The 20,080-nt window shown below is 42.7% G+C and overlaps 1 protein-coding gene across 1 annotated transcript in view; it reads right to left on the bottom strand.

Annotated features, from left to right (window-relative positions):
- BRPF3 (bromodomain and PHD finger containing 3) overlaps positions 1 to 10,120 on the bottom strand; it is a 35,649-nt gene extending 25,529 nt beyond the window's left edge. Inside the window, exons 1-5 of the mRNA XM_063140871.1 lie at positions 10,069 to 10,120; positions 4,490 to 5,856; positions 3,475 to 3,631; positions 2,337 to 2,468; positions 336 to 464 (exon numbers count right to left, since the gene is read on the bottom strand). Coding sequence (XP_062996941.1) covers positions 336 to 464; positions 2,337 to 2,468; positions 3,475 to 3,631; positions 4,490 to 5,838 — 1,767 coding nt within the window. The 5' untranslated portion in view covers positions 5,839 to 5,856; positions 10,069 to 10,120. The remainder of the gene's footprint in view (positions 1 to 335; positions 465 to 2,336; positions 2,469 to 3,474; positions 3,632 to 4,489; positions 5,857 to 10,068) is intronic.
- Positions 10,121 to 20,080: the final 9,960 nt, after the last annotated feature.

The following is a 20,080-nucleotide window of genomic DNA, read 5'->3' as shown; positions in this document are numbered from 1 at the left end:
ACCCATCACAAGCACTCTAAATGCCCTCTCACTGGCACTGAGGCAGAGCACAAATGCTCAGCAATATCACCCTGGTTAAGTCATACCCCATTCTGGCAAATAAAATGACCTTGCTGAGAAGCAATAGCCAACTTCCTCAAAATAATGCCATAGTCTGGACAGTAGGGAAGCCCTCTGCAGAAACACCTTGGAGAAATTCCTTAGTTTATGCAACAACTTAACAGCTTTGGCATGAGCAATTCAACAGGGCCTTCCTCTTGCCAGTGATAGTATTACGTAGGCATGTATCTGAAGAGGCCTTCAAGTCAAGCCAAACAATTCTTCCAGGTACTTGCCTCACTCAGGTTTACAGGCTCTGCAAAGATCTGGGCTGGATCCTTCTCCTGCAGTAGATCCAGTGTGGTGCGCAGCAGCACATTGAAGGGTGTGAGCTGTAATTCCATAGCAGCTTGCTGAACCTTTACCTGAGAGTCAGAAAAAATAATAACAAAATGAACCAACTGCCCTCTCTTAGCAGTCTTAGGACACTGTAGATATGGAGTGTCAGCTAATTCCAGAGGAAGTTTGGAGAAGTGCTTCCCCCAACAGTCTACAATGTATGTAGTAAGTTCACTAGCTCATTTTATTAATAAATTAACTACATTTCTATACCAGCCAATCGCCAAAGCTCTCTGGGAGATTCACAGCTTTGAAAAAGTTTCCTGTATATTACACAGCAGCATATATTTCAAGAAGGTATTTTCTTGCCCTTTATGAAAGGTGCTATAAACACTAAATCAGCCGCCCGTAAGATTGGGGGGTGGGAAGCAGTCCTGTTCAACTTACTTCATATAGTTTGAACAAGTCAATAGTCACTTAAGGTATAAACAACAAGTTTAAAACTGATGTTTAGCTATATAATGGCATTTCCTGTAAACAAACTATGTGAATTGCAGAGATTACAAATGCCAGCTTAGTTGAATCCAACTAGCTAAATGTTAAACGAATAACAGGATATAACACAACAGGTAAGGCCAGCACTACCATTAAGCAGACTGAGGCAGCCACTTCAGCCAGCTGATTTTGTGCATCATGAAAGCGCAGTAAATTGTTATTGCTCTATTTTTACTACCAGGAAGGGGAAGATGTACTTGTGGGATTTTCTGCAGTAGTTGCCAAAATAATTTGGCAAGCCTTGGGCACTATGCACCTGGACTTGGAGGGGTGGGGCCATTCACCATTTGCTTCTCTGCCTCTGGTAAAATGCCTTGAAACAGCCCTAACAACAGAACAAGTATGGCACAAGCAGTCAAAACAATAATGTATACAACTATGGGAATTAATAACCCCAAACAGTGGTAATAAAGATTATATCGGTAAGTTAAATATTTAATCATTCTTCGTGTACGATTTCTTGCACCTTCATTCAGGGTGTCATGTACTGATAGTACCTCAGGTCCCAATAAACTACTAGTTTGATAAATACCTTTTATTTTAACTATGTAAGCTTATTTGATCATATGGCATTAATACGGAATAAAGAGAATTGATCTGATATCTACAAGAATGCCATTTACAAAAGGACTGCTTTATATTTAATATTAGCTGTTTCATGAAAGACAAGGTAGTAATAACAAAAGGCTAGGAAACATCACTGAGAAAAGCGTTCAGCCTGCTCTGGACAGGAATGCACTCCTCCTAACTAGTACCAGTTTTGCTGTTTGGGGATACTGATGGATCCAGAATTCTCACTGGACGCCCAAGTGGTCTCCATGGTCCACAATGCTTTTTCACCGGCAATGGCTTGAATATTTACTATGACTCGTCATGGACAGAGATAGCCTAGCCACAGTTATCCGTGCACTATATCCTGTGGAAGTAAATTCCATAGTCTGTCCTTTATCTGTCCATTTATCTGTCCTTGTATACCACCCCAAATAGATTCTGACATGAAATAAGATACTACCTCCCCCCACCTTTTTTTTTGGACAATGTGTGTGTTCAATTACACATAACTGAGTTTTCCAATAAAAGGTACTGTCTGACCCAATTCAGAATTTGTCTTTGGCTACAACCTTGTGTACATTTACTTCAGTGTAAGTCCATTAAATACAGTGGGGCTTGATTCTGAATAAACATGCTTAAGATTGCGCAGATTTTTGGACTAATATGAGAATAACTCATAACTTCTAGGACGCCTTTAGCAGTTCTAATCAATGGCATTCAATAGTGTCTGTCTCTCATTAGCAGTGTAAACAGTTATATGTTCGCGTGGACCATGAAACCATCCTGTAGCAAAATGAAATATCATGTCTAGGCTAAAGGATTGCTGCTAACAGACCACCAAGTTACCCTACCTGCTCACGTTTGAGTTTCTCCCGCTTACGAATTAATTCGATGAGCAGCCGTGCTCTTTCTAAGTCATGCCGCAGTTTCTGCCAATACTTCAGTTCTTCTTTTACTGCAGTGGTTTTCTCATCCTGCTCTTTCTGTGAAATGGAGATAGTTTGTTATTTTATTTTGCCTGCTCTCACTTCATATCTCTCCCAATTTACCTCTCTCTTCCTATCAAAACCACAGAATCTACTTTATAAGCACTGTGATTCAGCCCAGTTGAGTCTTAAGCATAGATTTGGAATTGGCTATCTAAAGAAGACCAATCCAGTTTATATCTGCATTCTCAAAATGTTTTAGCAACGCTCATTGACATTCCTGTACCTTTTTGAATGTAAGTTGTCACATCATACCAGTTCAATAATGGAAAGCAAGACTTCATTGTGTTGCACTCCGCTACCAAGGAATACTTTCTACCCAAGCAAACAAACAAATGATGGAGCATAAGCAAGTATCAATAATTCTGGGTGAAGAAAATAGTAACGTGCATGCCTTGCTCACTGTTGATGCTATGTGACTGTTAAATAGTAGTAGTAGTAGTAGTAAAACTAGGGTTCATGTCTAGAGAACAAGAAGTCAGACCAAAGGCAATGGACCACAAACAGTAAATCAGAAGGTATGGCCCTGTTGCATTAAAAATTATGGTAACGTGATGTTCAGAAGTGCTGATTGTTTCTAAAGCAAAGACAAACGAAAAGCTCTACATAGGAAAGAAAAACAAAGTGGACAGAATCCAGTGATTAATATCCAGCATGAAAATAACATTCAAGGAAGCAAATACTGCTTCCTTGAATTCATTCCAAATAATGGAATGAGTTCAGAGTATTTTCAAGATAGAGAGATAGGCCACTGATGGCTTTGCTTTTCTCCATATTGTAATCTAACACAACAAAATACATGTTGTTACGAGAGTTATTATGCCATGGAAGACTCCACTAAGGGAGGATGTAGAAGTTCCATCTCTACTATTCTCTACAATTTCCCCGAATTAACTGCCCACTCACTTCCTTTAGCTGGCAAACCCTTCTAAAAACCTTCCTGATAAGTTCACACGATACTTTCCCCTCACATTATTTCAGAAAACAGAAAAATGTCATATACCTGTTCTGCATTTCTTTGGGACTGTAAGTGAGAGTGCAGCCGCCGTATCAGTGGGACACCATTTCTTGACTGACGTTTTAAGAGCCAGTAGTTGTGCAGCCGCTGCATAAACTGATTCTTTCTCTGGAAGGAGAGTCCACTGCAGATTTTATTCAGCCTAGGGAAAACAACAGCACCAAGGGATTTTCACCATGTATTAAACCCAGTTTCAGATTTAAGCCCAATGTGAGTCATGATAACCCTTCCACTTCAGCAATATACATTGCCTAATTTTGTAATGTCGTATGGGTACATATTAGGAACCATACAAGTATCTGAAGTTTATCACAGGCATTTTAACTGTGAAACTGGTTCCGTTACAAATAGCTCTACAGCTCCAATTAAGCAGCAACAACAGTAACACGGGCAGCATTCAGTCACCAGCTGAGCTCAAATAGACCAAATTACTTCAGAAGTTTAACAGAAGCAACTTTCATGCAGTCATTTCAATTTATTGTTAATATGAGCAATAGGCAACGAACTGAACTGTAGATTAAGGCTGCAATCCTGCACACAGTTAGGCTACCTAAAACCCATTGATGTAAATGGGATGAACCTATACTCACCCCATAACTTGTAAGGTATCACTGCTTCCAAAGAAGCCTGCCATCTAAAGTGATTTGTATCTATTTTCTAACTTAATTCAAGGGACTTCTATGTTGCATTGTGGTTGACTCTGCCAAGTAGCACATTTTGTAAATAAACCTATTTGTTTGTATTCTTCATTTATCTTTTTAAAATACTTTAAGTGTTTTAAACGTTATTTGCCTTTGAGGACAGAGTAGCTACAACTGTGTCCATCAAAGGAGTGTACAACATATAAATACACCGGATCAATGTAGTTCTGGCAATGGTGTTCGGCATTTGCCAAAGCAGCCATAGGTTAGAAAAGATGTCATTTAAAGAGAAAACTGAAGAGAAATGCTGGACTACTTTAGAGATCAGCATGGAAACTATGACCAGTTGCACCACTCACCGGTAAGAAGGGATCTGTGTGACCATCAGTAGAGGCACAGAAGCACAGGTTTCCTTCTTTACCTTCTGTTTCAACTTCACTTTGTTCTTGTTTTTGGGAGTGCCCTCATCCACTGTCTCATTCTTTTCAATGACCTCCTCTCCTTCATGAACAATAGAAGTACGCCCTTTCTTCACACTGCCAGGAGGGGAATGTGCCTCACAATAAGCAGTTTTGCGCACAGTAAATGTTGTGCCATTGAGACTGGTCTCCCTCATGGGCTCAATCTTCATGAAGAGACCAGCCCTCTGGGCACAGGTAACATGGAAAGCAGTGTAGCAGTTCACCTTGTGACACTGAATGGCTGCTCCCATGCCCTTCTGCTTGCAGATGTAGCAAGTCAGCTTCCAGCGAGCTGGGGGGATATTGTCTATCCCCTCAATCGGTTCCAGAAACACCGTATTTGCAAAGCAGACTTCTGGGATCCAGATGGCACAAACAACATGGGCCCAGTGACTATCACTTGTCTGTTTAAAGGCTCCACCTTTGTTTGGGCACAAAACACAATCAACTGGGCGGGAGGGGGATTGTAGACAGCAACGACAAAGCCATTGCCCCTCAGGGATGTAGGGCACTCCATAGCATTCCTGGTGCACAGCCAAGTTGCAAATGTCACAAAACAAAATAACATTGCTGTTATGACACTCATCATCCATGCAAACACAACAGACAGCATCCTCGTCTATTAGAGTCTGCTGGGCCCCATTGTTACGACTCTCCAAGTATGACTCCTTCTCCAACCGGTCCACCAGCAATTCAAACGTCTCCGCAGAAATTGACCCATAGCCGTCATTCTTCCGCTTCTCGTTGATCATGTCAAGCCAAGCCAAATCCTCCTCATCCATATCGTACTCTACTTCAGCATCAACATCCTCAGGTGGTTTCTCAATGTACTGATAGTATGCTGAAGGCAAGGGAGGAGCATCTGGCTGGCTGAAGGAGTCAAGTGTGCGAAAGCTGGGCTGTGGTAGATGGAAAGATGTCCCAGGAGCATGTTTCGTGCATGTCTCCCTTTTTTTGCCTTTGCACTGAGTTTTCTTGGATTTTGAAGGAAATAGTGGCAGTTCACTGTTTTCTTTGTTACTGTTGCATTCTGTGATGTCCTGGGCAGTCAGCTCATCCTCTGTGATGATCTTTAGAGGATCATAAATGCTGATACGATGAAGGCGCCCTTCAATATCAACTTCCACTATTCGTTGAGCCTGGGCATATGTCAGGGTCTCTCGTGTAGGTGAGCATTTCAAGCTGTACGGTGAAGGAGAACGTCTCCCTTCTAGGGTCTGTCGGGACCTCCTCCGAGGTTTCCTCATAGCAGCAACTAAGAGAACCTATAGCATAATCCAACAGAAAAACAGTTTAAAACAGTAGCACATACAAATACGAGCCACATAGATTCCAATACAGCATGGGGGCTAACTCTTTAAGCTGATTAATTGGTTGAAGTGAATTATAACTGATAGAGCTGAGAGTCAAGAGTACACTTGTTTATTCTGAGGCACATTTGAATGTGGGAATAAAAAAAGGAAATACTAAAGGTGGATTCTAACAGTGAGCTGAAGACAGCCTTTGTGTATGAAAAAGCAACTTAGCTCACACTTCCTCAAATATGTCAAAAAGGTGCCAACCTGAAGTTTTGGCAATATTAATTTATTAACATTGAAATTTATTTAAGTGAACTGGTAACTCAGTTAAAAGACAGATTATAAACTGCTAACAACACATTCCAATACACGGCTTATATGATTGAGTTCCAAATAAATGGGTACAGGATTGCACCCTAAACATTCTTTAATAAATGTATAGTATAGTATTTATTTATTTATTTATTTAATTTATATACCGCCCCATAGCTGAAGCTCTCTGGGCAGTTTACTTAACATTAAGAAATCCTGAATATGAATCCTTAGATCCTTTTTAATCTCTCCTTCTTCATAAATGTTTAAGAACATTGACTGTGGTGATACAGAAAAGGAAAAGCAAAGATCCCATGGTTGGTAAATGGGAAAGCTAGAAATGTAACGTCTACGAAAAAACTTAGAAGCAAAGAGAAAACACACACACTAACAACCAAGTTTTTAAAAGTGAAGAAATGGACAGGAAGGAGACACTAATTTGAAAAGTCTTGGAAAAAAAGACCTAATGTGAGAAACACAAACTCACATGAAGACATTAACTGAAGCAGGGACTAAACATCTCTCAGTGTAGGAGTGCGACTGAAAAGATAAATTTGGGACAAGGGGCTTATCTCTGACTGCACTGTTTGGGGTGTGAAGCCTTAAAGTAGCAACTTACTAGTGTCGTATGCCACTTTTTGAGTGTCATTTTGGCAGAAGATACAACTTACAAATGCCTCAAATAAATAATACATGAGATCCATATGTCACGCAGCGCTTCTCAACACTCACAGACATGGGACTCTATTACAAAAGACTGGGTTTAGCCTATTTGCAAAACTTGGATCAGTCTAATTCTGCAAACAGCTTTTCATTGAAGAAAAATAAACAGAGTTCTCATGTAATGCTAAACCATACTTTAGTATTATGAGAATGAGCCAAAGCAAGCCTCAGGCTTGCATGCTCCCCCACACCCCAGGTCTCTAGCACAGTTGCAAACTGGACTCCAGAAGCTTTCACTTCCAGTTTAGATTAACTACAAGTTTGCAATATGTCTGAACACTAAACCATAATATATTTTCATCAATTACGGTTTGTTGAAATAAGCCAGCTTCATAAACCATGATTTTAACTATGACTTATTTCAAAAAAATCATAATTAAAATTAACCACAGTGGCCACATTCAGGCATCAAGATATCCCATAGCTTACAACGACAGGAGTGACCCACAGTGAGCCAAGAGGATATCTAGCGAGGGCGCTTCAGAAGGGGGTGAGAAGGAGGCTGGAGGAGGTTCAGGATAAATCGTATCCAGACCTCTCTGGTCTCCTCTCCCACTGGAATACCCCCTTTTCCCTCCCTCAATTTTCCAACCTCAGAGTGACAGCTGGTGTAGCTCTCTCCACACTGGCTGTGAGGGGTCAGGGTCATGTCTCCAACTCCCCTTCCCAAGGTTAGAGCATTGTCCCTGACTTCAGGAGGGGTTTCTCTGAGCCATCCTAAGGCTCACTGCAGTTTATCCTCATAACAATAAACCATGATTACAGCATTACTTGTGAATGACACCATCCAGACCAAACAAATCATGTGGATTTGGAATTGCACTCCTATAACCGGAGTTGGAAGAAAATGTTCAAAGAGGCTTTTAGAAATGCAAGTGCCAAATAGAAATTTAGAAATACAAGTGCCAAATAGGTGTTGAAAACTTTTTTTTCCTGGCTAAAGTGTTCTGTTTAACTGTATGTCAGGCAGAAACTGAACAGGTGCATTATTCCCAGGCATGGGGACCTGCAGCGCCTAATGGTGTAGATCAAGGATGAGGAACCTCCAGCCCACAGGCTGGATATGGCCTATGGGGTGGGGGTTCTCCATCAGGCACGCCATCTTCTCCCCCCAAAGCCTGGTGATTTTGCCTCTGGAGCTTTATTTATTTATTTATTTATTTTATTACATTTATATACCGCCCCCCAGCCGAAGCTCTCTGGGCGGTTTACAACAATTAAAAATAGTAAACATTAAAAGTATACAAAATTTAAAACCATCAAAAACATAAAACCAGTATAAAAACAACAACAGGATCCATTCAAAAACAACAATTCTGGGGGCCATTAAAAACAAACTTAACGTTGTTGAATGCTGTTAAAATGGCTGGGAGAAGAGGAAAGTCTTGACCTGGCACCGAAAAGATAACAACGTTGGCGCCAGGCGAGCCTCATCGGGGAGATCATTCCACAGTCGGGGGGCCACCACTGAGAAGGCCCTCTCCCTTGTTGCTATCCTCCAAGCTTCCCTCGGAGTAGGCACTCGGAGGAGGACCTTAGATGTTGAGCGCAGTGTACGGGTAGGTTCATGTCGGGAGAGGCGTTCCGTCAGGTATTGCGGTCCCAAGCCATGTAGGGCTTTATAGGTTAAAACCAGCACCTTGAATTGGGCTCGGAAACATATAGGCAGCCAATGCAAGCGGGCCAGAATCGGTGTTGTATGCTCAAACCTCCCTGTTCCAGCTATCAATCTGGCCGCCGCATTTTGCACAAGCTGCAGCTTCCAGACCGTCTTCAAAGGCTGCCCCATGTAGAGGGCATTGCAGTAATCTAATTTGGAAGTTACCAAAGTATGGACAACTGAAGCTAGGTTATCCCTGTCCAGATAGGGGCGTAGCTGGGCCACCAACTGAAGTTGGTAGAAAGCACTCCATGCCATCGAGGCCACCTGAGTCTCAAGTGACAAAGACGGTTCTAGGAGAACCCCCAAGCTACGAACCTGCTCCTTCAGGGGAAGTGCAACCCCATCCAGAACCAGTTGAACGCCCCCCATCCGATCAGATGAACCACCCACCAGCAGCATCTCAGTCTTGTCTGGATTGAGCTTCAGTTTATTAGCCCTCATCCAGTCCATTGTCGCAGCCAAGCACCGGTTCAGCACATCCACAGCCACACCTGATGAGGATGAAAAGGAGCAGTAGAGCTGCGTGTCGTCAGCATACTGATGACAGCGCACTCCAAAACTCTGGATGACCGCACCCAACGGTTTCATGTACATGTTAAACAGCATGGGGGACAAGACCGACCCCTGCGGAACCCCATACTGGAGAGTCCACGGGGCCGAGCAATGTCCCCCAAGCACCACCTTCTGGAGCCGTCCTGCTAAGTAGGAGCGGAACCACTGCAATGCAGTGCCCCCCACTCCCAACTCAGCCAGACGTTCCAGAAGGATACCATGGTCGATGGTATCGAAAGCCGCTGAGAGATCAAGGAGAATCAACAGAGTCACACTCCCCCTGTCTTTCTCCCGACATAGGTCATCATACAGGGTGACCAAGGCTGTTTCCGTGCCAAACAGGATAAGAAATAAGAGATGTGCCTGGAGATAAGAAATATGAGATATGCCTGGAGATAAGAAATAAGAGATTTCCCTTCTCTCCCTCCACAGCTGAACATGCTGCATTTAGGCTTTTTAAAAGTCTCCATTTGTGCCAAGGGTTAATAGATCCTCTATTAAGATAAGACATGTTTTAATTGTGAAGGCTAAACTTCAATTGTGGTTACAGAATATGGGCTTTCAACTTCCACCTGCTTAAAGTGCACATACCATTTTCACACTACTTGTTTTGAAGTAATGTCATTTAAGTCAGTAAAGCTACTTCACAGTGAACAGTTTTAAGACTGCTGGAAAAATATTAGAACTGGAGAAAATCTCAAGAGTCTAATTGCCCAACTACTAAAATATTGATGCTGACACCAGCTCTATAAAAGATCTAGCACCTAAAATATTATGCTGCCTTCTAAATACTTTAAATATTTTAACAGGATATATTAGCCAATTGTCTGAAATCTAATCTCCCTCATCTTGATGAGGTTTTCAGTTGTTAAATCAGCTGTGAAATAAAACTGTTATTATAAATAGTAATGCTCCAGCCCTATGCCCACTTACTTGGAAGTCCTTCTGAACTCCATGAGACTGTCTTCCAGGCAAAGGCTGTCAGAATGTCTATAAAATCTTCAGCATTGCATGTCTTTTTAAAGCTAATGATACAACTCTTTAGCCAGATTAAACTTGCAAAATGCTTAATCTAAAAAGCCAATAATTGTAATAACAATAATAATAGTAATAATGAGCCTACATTGTCACAGAGGATTCAGTGATCATGGCAGCAGCAAAATGCAACTGCCTTTTCAGGAGGAGGAAGGAAGGACTAATGCCCGGAGTCAAAGCAAGACACACACAAACCAGCCCTCTGAGGCGGACACAGAGGAGAAGAGGCAGCAGGCGGCTATGCCCCTGAAGCACTGGGAGGAAGCATGCCATAGGCTTGTGGGGTTGACCCACACAGCCCATCTATATCTCCCTGGCATCAGGAGGGCAGAGAGGCAGACAGAGAGGTGGAGGAGGCTGGCAGGTAGGTGCTACGCAATGCACAAGTAAGCAATACATCCGTGGGTAAATCCCACCAGATGCGGCTAACCCACAACGTGGGAACCCAGGGAGGCGGGCAGGCAGCAGACAGCTCTGCAGGCACAAGTCAGTGAGCCAAGGATTGTTTCCAGGCCATTCAAAGGCAGAAACAAAAAACGGCCCTGTGAGGCGGGAACAACACAGAGAGATGCCTTTGCAGCCCATAAATAATAGGAGGCTAGCAGGACAACAGTAAAGCTTTGTGCTCCTTGCTTCAGAGTTGATTGACTACACAGCCATTCCTAAATCATCATCATCATCATCATCATCATCATCATCATCATCCATTATTACTATAGAACAAAAAAGGCTGACTGACTTTATTACCAGTATGGAAAAATGGACGTGCCCAGTGGACTGTGCCACCATCTCTCAGTCGTTTGGCTGGTCCTGTCTAGGTGCCTGCCTTTAAGAAGCCACATAATACAACAACTCGTGCAACTCATTGGTTTCCACTGGTTCCCCTTTGGAGGGTTCTGATTACCCTCAAGGGCGGTGGACACTGGGCATGTCCACATGCCGTACAGGACGTCATCCACTTGCACCACTTCTATCCAGTTGTCCACCAAAGTTATGGTGGGTACCTAGCAGTGCTGTGTTGCCTATCTGTTATTTTACTTTGTATATTATTTAAGGTTGTGTGTGAGTTTGCTCGGGCTACTGCTTTACCAATCCACTACACACTGAAAAAAGTCCGACCGAAAGACAAAGAAAGAAAAGTTACTAAGTATCCTTTTTTGCTTATCCCCCCCCCCTCCAACATTGGGATTGGAGGATGCTTCACATGGGCTGATCACTTATCACGATTAGGAGATGAACCTGTCTATCAACACTGGGGGAAAAGGTTCCCCCCCCCCCGCTTTTAACCATTCAATAAAAATTAATAGCAACCCAAGCACTGAACATATGTTTTTGAAAATCGACACAAATGACCCCCCAATTATCAATGTCTAAGCACACTAATTTTCAGGAATCTAGCTTTAAAAACAAAGAAGTTATAGGTGATTTTTCGCCCAATGCAATCCTATGGAAAGAAAGTTCAAAATGGTGGACAGAGCTCTGAAAAGATGTGGAGCGCACCGCAAATGAGCGAACTGCTCCGTGTCGCTCTGCTGCCCCCGACCCAATTCGCCTCCGCCGAAGCGGGTCGCTCCGCTCCCGCTTCTACGACCCGAAACAGAGTAGAGCCCTAGTTCAGCGCATAATTGTAGTTTCAAAACAACCCTGTGAAATAGGTTAGGGTAAGCAATAATAACTTGCTCAGGGTTACCCAGAGGGTTCCATAGCTAAGCAAATATTTAAATCTAGGATTAATGGGCAATATCGAATGGTGACGCAGCACTAACGCTAATGATGTGCCAGCATAAATTTGGGAAAGAATTTACACTACCAAGCACTAATAACATCACACTAGTGTTGGTTTAATTCTGTTTCCAATGTCATTAAGGTTCGCACTGCTCAACTACTGAATGCTACCACCTTTGTTCAAGGCTAATTTAATTCTGCACAATTCCGTACTAAAAGGGAGAAATAATATTATCTTTTGTAAATGCTAAAGTGAATGAATCAGTTCATGTATTAAGAGAGAGAACATTAAAATAAATGGAAAAATTCTCAGTGTTCAGCCCTGCATCCAACTCAATGTACCAAATGTAGTTGGAATACTTGTTTGTTGGATGGTAACTAGAAAAAGGGCCTTGTCAGTTGCAGCACCGTTTTTATGGAATGCCATTGCTAGGGAGGCTCACCTGGCAACAACTGTCTTGTCTTTTCAGCACCAGGCAAAGACTTTTTTTTTATTTGCACAGGCCCTCCAGTATGGAATGTGAACTGGCTGATAAGGTTTTCTCCTGTATTGGTGTTCTGCTTTGTATATGTTATTGTGACTGAATATTGAGGTTTTCTCATTTTCTTGTACCCCACCCTGATAGTTAAATGGAGGTGTGGCCTACAAATATTTTAAATAAATTTATAAAAATAATCGTCAGAGAAGTAAAGTCACAGAACACTGAAACAAATTAGAATAGCCTATCTGGCTACTCTGCAAACTACTTCAGTCCCCTGGCTCAGTTCTGTGGTGTATATATGGACTGCATTACTGCATAGAAGTAAATGCTGATTAGTTAGAGCAGGACATTTCAATTTAGTTCTGAAAATTCCATGCTTTTAATCTTTAACAAAATTATCAAAATGTAACAAGCTAAAATCAGGTTTGTTGATTTTGTTAGACTGTTCATATTGTACAGAACTAATTTTACATTAAAAAGCAAAAGTCCGTAAGAAGGTTTATGATCCATTAGAAAAACAACAACAAAGTTCACAGTTGGACAAGCAAAATGCCACAAAATAGCATGCAAGCTTTCAAGTTCTTGAGAACTCTCCATCAAGCTCAATGGTACAAAGAGCAAGAATTGCATTTAGACAGAGTCTCAAGATGGAGATTGCATACTGAATTAATGAGTCTCTACTGGTTGCTGTAAGAGTCAGATGACATCTAGGATTCTGGGAAGAAGAAGCAATGGCTGGACCCCATTTTTGAAAATATACAAGTCTAGCTGTTACCCAAACCGTTTATCATCATAAAAATATTGACTGAAGATATATTTCACTATATATATATATATATATATATAGTATATTTTAGTCAATATTTTTATGATGATAAACAGTTTGGGTAACAGCTAGACTTGTATATTTTCAAAAGTACCATACAGAAAGGAGGACAGGGCACCTGTATCTTTAGCAGGTGTCATATGTATGCATGTAGCACCTGGTGAAATTCCCTCTTCATCACAACAGTTAGAGCTGCAGGAGCCCTGCCCTTTTGTAGCTGGTCATTCTAGTATATCTCCTGCAGCTTTAACTGTTGTGATGAAGAGGGAATTTCGCCAGGTGCTGCATGCATACATATGGCACCAGTTGAAATTCCCTTTTCTATACAACTATTAAAGATACAGGACCCTTGTCCTTCTTTCCATATGGTCACCCTACCTTTGCCCTAATTTGGCCACTCCAGCAGTGCAAGTGTGTAACTACACCGGTGTATTTCCATTGGCGGAAGTTTATCTGGATTTATGCCAGCATACAAAAGCTTCTGGCAAATGCTATAGTAATAAAACAGATATTACAAGGACACATGGGCAATGTTCTTTAGTTTTCTTTCCTCTAAAGAAAACTAAACCATGCAGTGATGCCCTTGGAACTGCTCTGTGCTCAGGAGAGGATATAAACAACTTTGCAAGTCTAGAATTAGGGAATATTTGTACAACTTTGGATGCAATTCTATACCCACTTAACTAGAGTAACCACTATTGAATTCAATGGGACTTACCTCTAAGTAGACAGCAATAGGAATGCACTATTAAAAGCAAAGTGCAAAATTGAGCTGTTCCTGCCCTCCCTTGTTGGCCAAAACTCTGCGCTTATAATGTTAATATAGGAAAAGGAACTGAGAGCTCTCCAAAGTAATGGAGCACATCTGCCAACTTTTTTTGGCACCAGTTTTGCTCCCACAGTATATAGCAGGATGGCATGCAGAAGTTAGAAAGTGAAGCTTTTCCTGGCAGGAAGGTAATGTGACTGGAAAAGCTTCACCTGCTTAAATTCTGCATGTCAGGATGCTGTTAAAGGCATAGGACTAGGACCAGTAAAAATATGTGCAATCCTAACAACAATTATGCAAATAATATGGGGGTCTTGAAAAAAATATTTATAAAACAGGATTCGTTTTAGACATTTGTGAACTTTAGATGCGGTACCCCTTTAATGAATGATTTACAGCTGGGACAGCTAACTAGTCCATAAAGCTGTGGACCATAGAGCTACAGTGACCATATGGAAAGTTGCCTAACTACCAGTGAGGAAATCAATTGTGTGGCAAAATACACTTCTAGTCCCTTGCACCACTGCCTAAAGAAAAGTGCCTCCTTCGCAAATAATACCAAAGCTGGCCATCCCTGGTTTGCCTATCAAAACCCTTTTAGCTATTACTATGCTAAAGCATTAATGCTGCCAGCTGGCTACACAAGATAGGCGTTGCTCTAGTTTGCATTTTCTTGCTTTTCAGTATTCAAAGTATCTTAACAATGCTAACTCAGCACTTATTGTTTTTGTGTGTTTGTTTGTTTAATTATAGAGATTACCCACAGTTCACAAACACAAACTAATTATTTCACATGGTTTTGTTTCTGGTCTCTCTCCTTTGACACTATACCACCCTTCTTCCATTATTGCAAAGAACATTTGGGAACCAAGGACCCCTTCCTCTATAATATTGTGGCAGTCTTCCTCCAGTGCCAACAAACATCCTTTCTTTCTGAAATGGCCTTACCTTTCCTCCACTCTTTCCAAGACCTCACCCCTTGCCTACTTCCAACATTTGCCAATTATCACCAGGCCAGACTCCTTCAGCACTGTCACCCTGCTTCTGTGCATGCTAGCCACCATCTCCAAATGTCACCAAACAACAATATAGGTAATCTCTCTGCTGAAACTTTTGTCACATTCCTTTTGCACCTCTACTTGTCTCCAAACTATGTTTTGTCCGTTTGTAACACCTTCGATCCCACTCTTTCCACATGCTTTTAAACTGTATTTCTATCAAGTATGTCTTGAATTAAAAACAAATACGTACCATGCATGCAAAACTATGACGAAGCTCTATGCAACATGTTGATCAGTGAGCTTTTGCCAGCGTAATGAGATCCAAAAGATTATCTAGACTGTTTTGTACTTCTGAACTCCTCTGACACTGGCTGAACTGGTGTGATGACTTAGAGGGCTGGTTCACATGATCAAAACAAGCCATGGTAGCTTGTTGTGAGCTACAACATGTGCCAGGCGTGATTTGCATTATTTATTTATTTAATTAAATTTAATTAATATTTAATATTAATTTAATATTTAATTAAATTTAAATAAACCAGAGCAGATGGTTTGTTGGGAGGGTTAAACAATCCTCAAATAACCGTACAACAAGCCGTGCCACCTGGGTTTGGACAACATAATAAGCTGTGGTCTGGTGGTAATTATGCAAATTGCACCCAACATGTGTCATGACTTACAACAAGCCACTTGTTTAAGCCACAGTGGCTTGTTTTGACAGTGTGAATTGGGTCAGCATGTTCAGTTGCTCACAGAACTAAACACTTTGTTGTCCTGATTCTGTGAGGAAAGGCAAAGTTGTCAGTTTGGCTGGGATTAAAACTCCGAACAGGTTGACTGAGAGCTATGGAGGAGCCTTGGGATACAAGGTATCTAGAGAACAAGATAGGCAATGGAAGGAGAAAGAGGAATCTAAAGGAAGGATAGATGGAGAATGAAGTTTGAGGAAAAGAACTGAAACAAGGATGAGAAAGGAAACTGAAACAAGGAAGGGCTAATCAGAGGGGGGGCTCTGAAGAAATTTCACAATGCTTAATATCAGAAGGGAGCAAGAAAGGAGTATTAGGAAAGTTGTTAGCTAAAGGAAATATTAGAAGTATTAGGAAAGGAATATTAGTAAAGACAGATGGCTAAAGGAAATTGGACAAAGCAAGAAATGGCCTGACTAGCAAGCACCTGAGGAAACAGAGCCACGGAAAACGTAGGACGAGGGCAAAACTACACATACCACTAAGATGCAGGAGGGGCTGTGTTCTTTTAGAAGGAAGAAAGTGAGCAATCAAAGGGGAAAGCTAAGGAGGCACAGAGTTGCTCTGCCTAAATGAAGAGACCCTGACAGGAGAATTCTGTCTTTTGTGGCTTCTACTGTCACAGCAGCATTATGACCTGGCAAACCTAAGTGGGCAAGAACAGCCAAAGCAAGAAGCAGTGAGGAACAGAGCTGAACTCCTACATACAAACTGGAACTAACCAGCCAATTAGATCAGTCTGTAGATTTGTAGTGTGTATTCAATGAGTCCAATGTGTACCTCACAATTCTAGGGCAGGAACATTCTGCATCAAATAAAAACAACACTACAAGTATAGCCCCATGAACGGAAGTGGGATGGGATGTTCTTTGTGTATTGTGTTCCAACCTTTTTTTCTTTCAAATATATCTCACTCTAGCAGCAGCAGAAGAAACATAAACAATGCAGAGTACCTTCAATGAAGGCAGTTTCTTCTTGCCACAGAATGCGCAAAGTATGTCATGAGAAGCTGGCCCCAATTCATGTGTAGTTATGCTTTAGTGAACTTGAAGCAAGGAGTAAACCCTAAGGTGACAACTTGTTCTCATTCTTTGGACCATATGGAGTCAAGAAATAAAACTTAGACCACACTAGACTCTTTTAGATCTCTCTCTGTGTGTTGAAGGCTCATATAGTAGAAACCACTCAAGAGGGAAGGATCTACCATAAACTGTGCCACAGAGCTCTTAGCAGACTAACCTGGCTACCATCTCTTCAACAGAGAAAGGATTTTCTGTCACCAAGCTGACAACAGTATGAGGAGTGCGTGTTTGTGTGTCACTTCCTGAACATCGTCTTATAACATTCTGGCCTTGGCTCTGCCAATAATAAAGTAAATCTGAGAGCTGTCTTCTGAAAACTGTGCACTGATCTGTGCCCGGGTCCTAGCAGCAGCCCTTTGCGGGAAGTCCGAATTCACATACACTGGCAAGTACCGAGACTCCAATATTCACAGGGAAGCAGAAATCCACCAGCCTCGCAAAAGAAATCCTTTCCCAGGGGAACGGACTGGACCGTGTCAGAACTCCGGCCCTTTTCACGTGACAAAGGTGCAACCATCTCGCTCTGCCAGATGCGAGCGGCCCCGCTTCCATCCAAAGCAAGACGATGGCAGGGTAGGAAAGAGGGGTTGCATATAAATTTGCCAACATCTACAAGCCCCCTCTGAAGGGGATATCCCTCGATTAATTACACAGCAGGTAAAGGAAACAGCTGTAGCCACGCTGTCATTGGATGCCACTGCTGTCCATCGTCTTCCCCTACCGTCAATAGCAGCAGCCAGCTCGCGGGCAGAAGCGACGTGTCCGTGACTAGACCAATGGTGAAGGGGAAGGTGGGCGTGGCCAATGGTGTCCCGGTTATGAGGGCGAACAAGATGGCGGGGATCGGTTTCCCTGTCCCCCCCGCGTTCTCACTCACTATCCCCCTCCTCAACATCGGTATAAGGCGCTGTGGAGGGAGCCCCGCCCTGCACTCGGAGGGCCCTAGGCCTTTGCAGTCCCGCCATCTTCCCGCCCAGTCCGGTCACCTTTCCGCGACCCTGGGACCGCACAACTGAGGGAGGGAACGGAAGGAACGGGGGTTACCGGCGGGGGGGGGGAAGAGAGTTTCGGCTCTACTTGCCTGGGCCGCTTCCTTGTGCTCCGCGGCGGCGGCACCGGGTCTTCCGCGGGGCAGACGGGCTTGCACCGTCGGCGAGGGGGGAGGGGGGACAAGATGTCGGCTCAGCCCGTGTCTCCTCAGCGCCGCCCCCTCATGCCCGCGGCTCCCAGCCCGCTCGGCCCCGCTGCCGCTTGCTTCAGCGCCTCCGCCGCGGCTCCGGCTCCTGTTGCGGGGTGGGGGGAGGGAGAGAGGGAAGGCAAGATGGAGGCGGCGGCGGCGGCAGGAGCGCAGCCCGGCCAAACGATGGAGAGAGGGAAAGGGGGGAGGGAAGGAGGCGGCGAGGGAGGGGGCTGCTACCGCGCTCCACTCTCTTTCTCTCCCCCCCCCGGACAGGGACCGCCCCCCCTTGCGTTTCCTCCCTGGACACAAATCTTGGAGGCCCGGGGGCAGCGGTGGATTCGTGGGGGGGGGGAGCACACCGAGATAAGTTAATGAGCACTGCACTGTTGCGAGCAGACCTTTGAGGCTGATACTCTCGGATGCACTATGTTGCATTAGAGGTGGGGGAAGCCTTGAACTGGTACCCTTGGGGGCCAGTTTGGGGGCCACTCTGAATGCTGGGGATATAGGGAAAAGGGTGCCTTGTTTTCTAAATCAAAGGGTTCATGATAGCATCCTGTTGCAGCAATCGAAGGTCTTGTTTACATGATCAAATTCCTACAGTAAGTCACTACTGTGCAGGAATGTATGTGAAACCCATATGTAGATTGTTGCATGTCATGCTTTAATACGTAATTTGTTTCAGACATATACATTGGGTAGCTGAGATCAGGAAATGACAAGTATTTTGATATCATCTGGTGATCTACATGTGGTGTTAGCACAGGTTCCAACAAAAGAGTCATTGCCATCATGTGTGAAGCAGTCCTAATGTAGGCCGCCTTCTTACAAACAGTAGAGGAGGAGGTGAACCTGTGTCTTGACTGTGCCAGTTTAGATGAAGACTCATAGGATGGAACAAATGTGCAGACCCACATACTTCAGTGCAAGTGGTACAGTCCAGACCCAGGTTTTCCATCTGCTGAAAGACAGGTCTGGCTTAACATATCACACGTGTGGTGAGCTTTATCTCTCTTTGGTGATGGTTATATTTGCCTTAAATAAAATATTCACACAAATGGCATGCTGCCACAAACTTACCAAATATGGGCTGTGCAGTCAAAATGATGCAAAGAAATGCCATATTGAATCTTTTTCAGGTAACATCACATTTGTTGTTTGATACTTAAGAAAAGCTGTAGTTGCTTTTTAGGCAGATACAAGCTTGTCCCACATATGGTTACTCCACCTGAACATGCTGTAATCATGAAATCTATTTTAATCCTTCAAATAACATTCCAAAGAATGTCACTGCTTTCTGAAGAAAAAATTGATTGTCTGTGTTACCAGTTTAATGGGGTGTTCTTTATTTCAGAAGAGACAGTAATAGAAGAGAAGACCATTTTCTACAGGAGAAGCAGATCGAAGCATTATTTCCTTTCCCTCATTTATAGTGATCTGATAGGTGGCGCTTCTGTGCTATACAGTGTATGAGCACAAACCGATAAAGACTTAGGTATTTTTATTCTTTACACTAAGATGGCAGACTTATGTATTCCTGCCCTTTAGTGTAAATGACAATAGAAAGGCTACTTACTGTGTTGGAATTTTTCCACAAATGCCTATGGGTAATGTGCTTGAGATTTATTATGCCCCAACCCAATGGTTTAGCTGTCTTCCAAATATTATGCTAGAAATGGATAGTGATACTAAAAGTACTCAAGTGCAGTCCATAGGCTCTACTGAAAAATTCATTTTTTACTGTTATTTATACCAGTTTCTATGGGTGTTAATAGGGACTTTGATCATGCAAAACCTGCTCAAAAGGTTCAGTTATCTGAAGGAGATAACTGAAGGAGAAGAAATCTGAAGGAGAAGAACTTTTCATTATGTTTAAAAATGTTATGACTGAGTTGTCAGTGTATGCTTTGGTGTATTTAGAGATAGGGTAACCAAAATCCTTGGTACTGCTAAGAGGTTGTCAGGCTCAGATAGTAAAGAGAGACTTTTCATGCTATGTCCCATTGTCTCAAATTATTTCCACTCATCTTCTGGCAAAGTATCAAAGATACATGGTTTACATACAGAACATATTGTTGGAACAGTGCTAATA

Source organism: Elgaria multicarinata, chromosome 1, assembly GCF_023053635.1.
Source record: "Elgaria multicarinata webbii isolate HBS135686 ecotype San Diego chromosome 1, rElgMul1.1.pri, whole genome shotgun sequence".
NCBI classification, from domain to species: domain Eukaryota; kingdom Metazoa; phylum Chordata; class Lepidosauria; order Squamata; family Anguidae; genus Elgaria; species Elgaria multicarinata.
The sequence above is the reverse complement of the archived record's forward strand: the minus strand, read 5'-3'. Positions and strand labels throughout refer to the sequence as shown.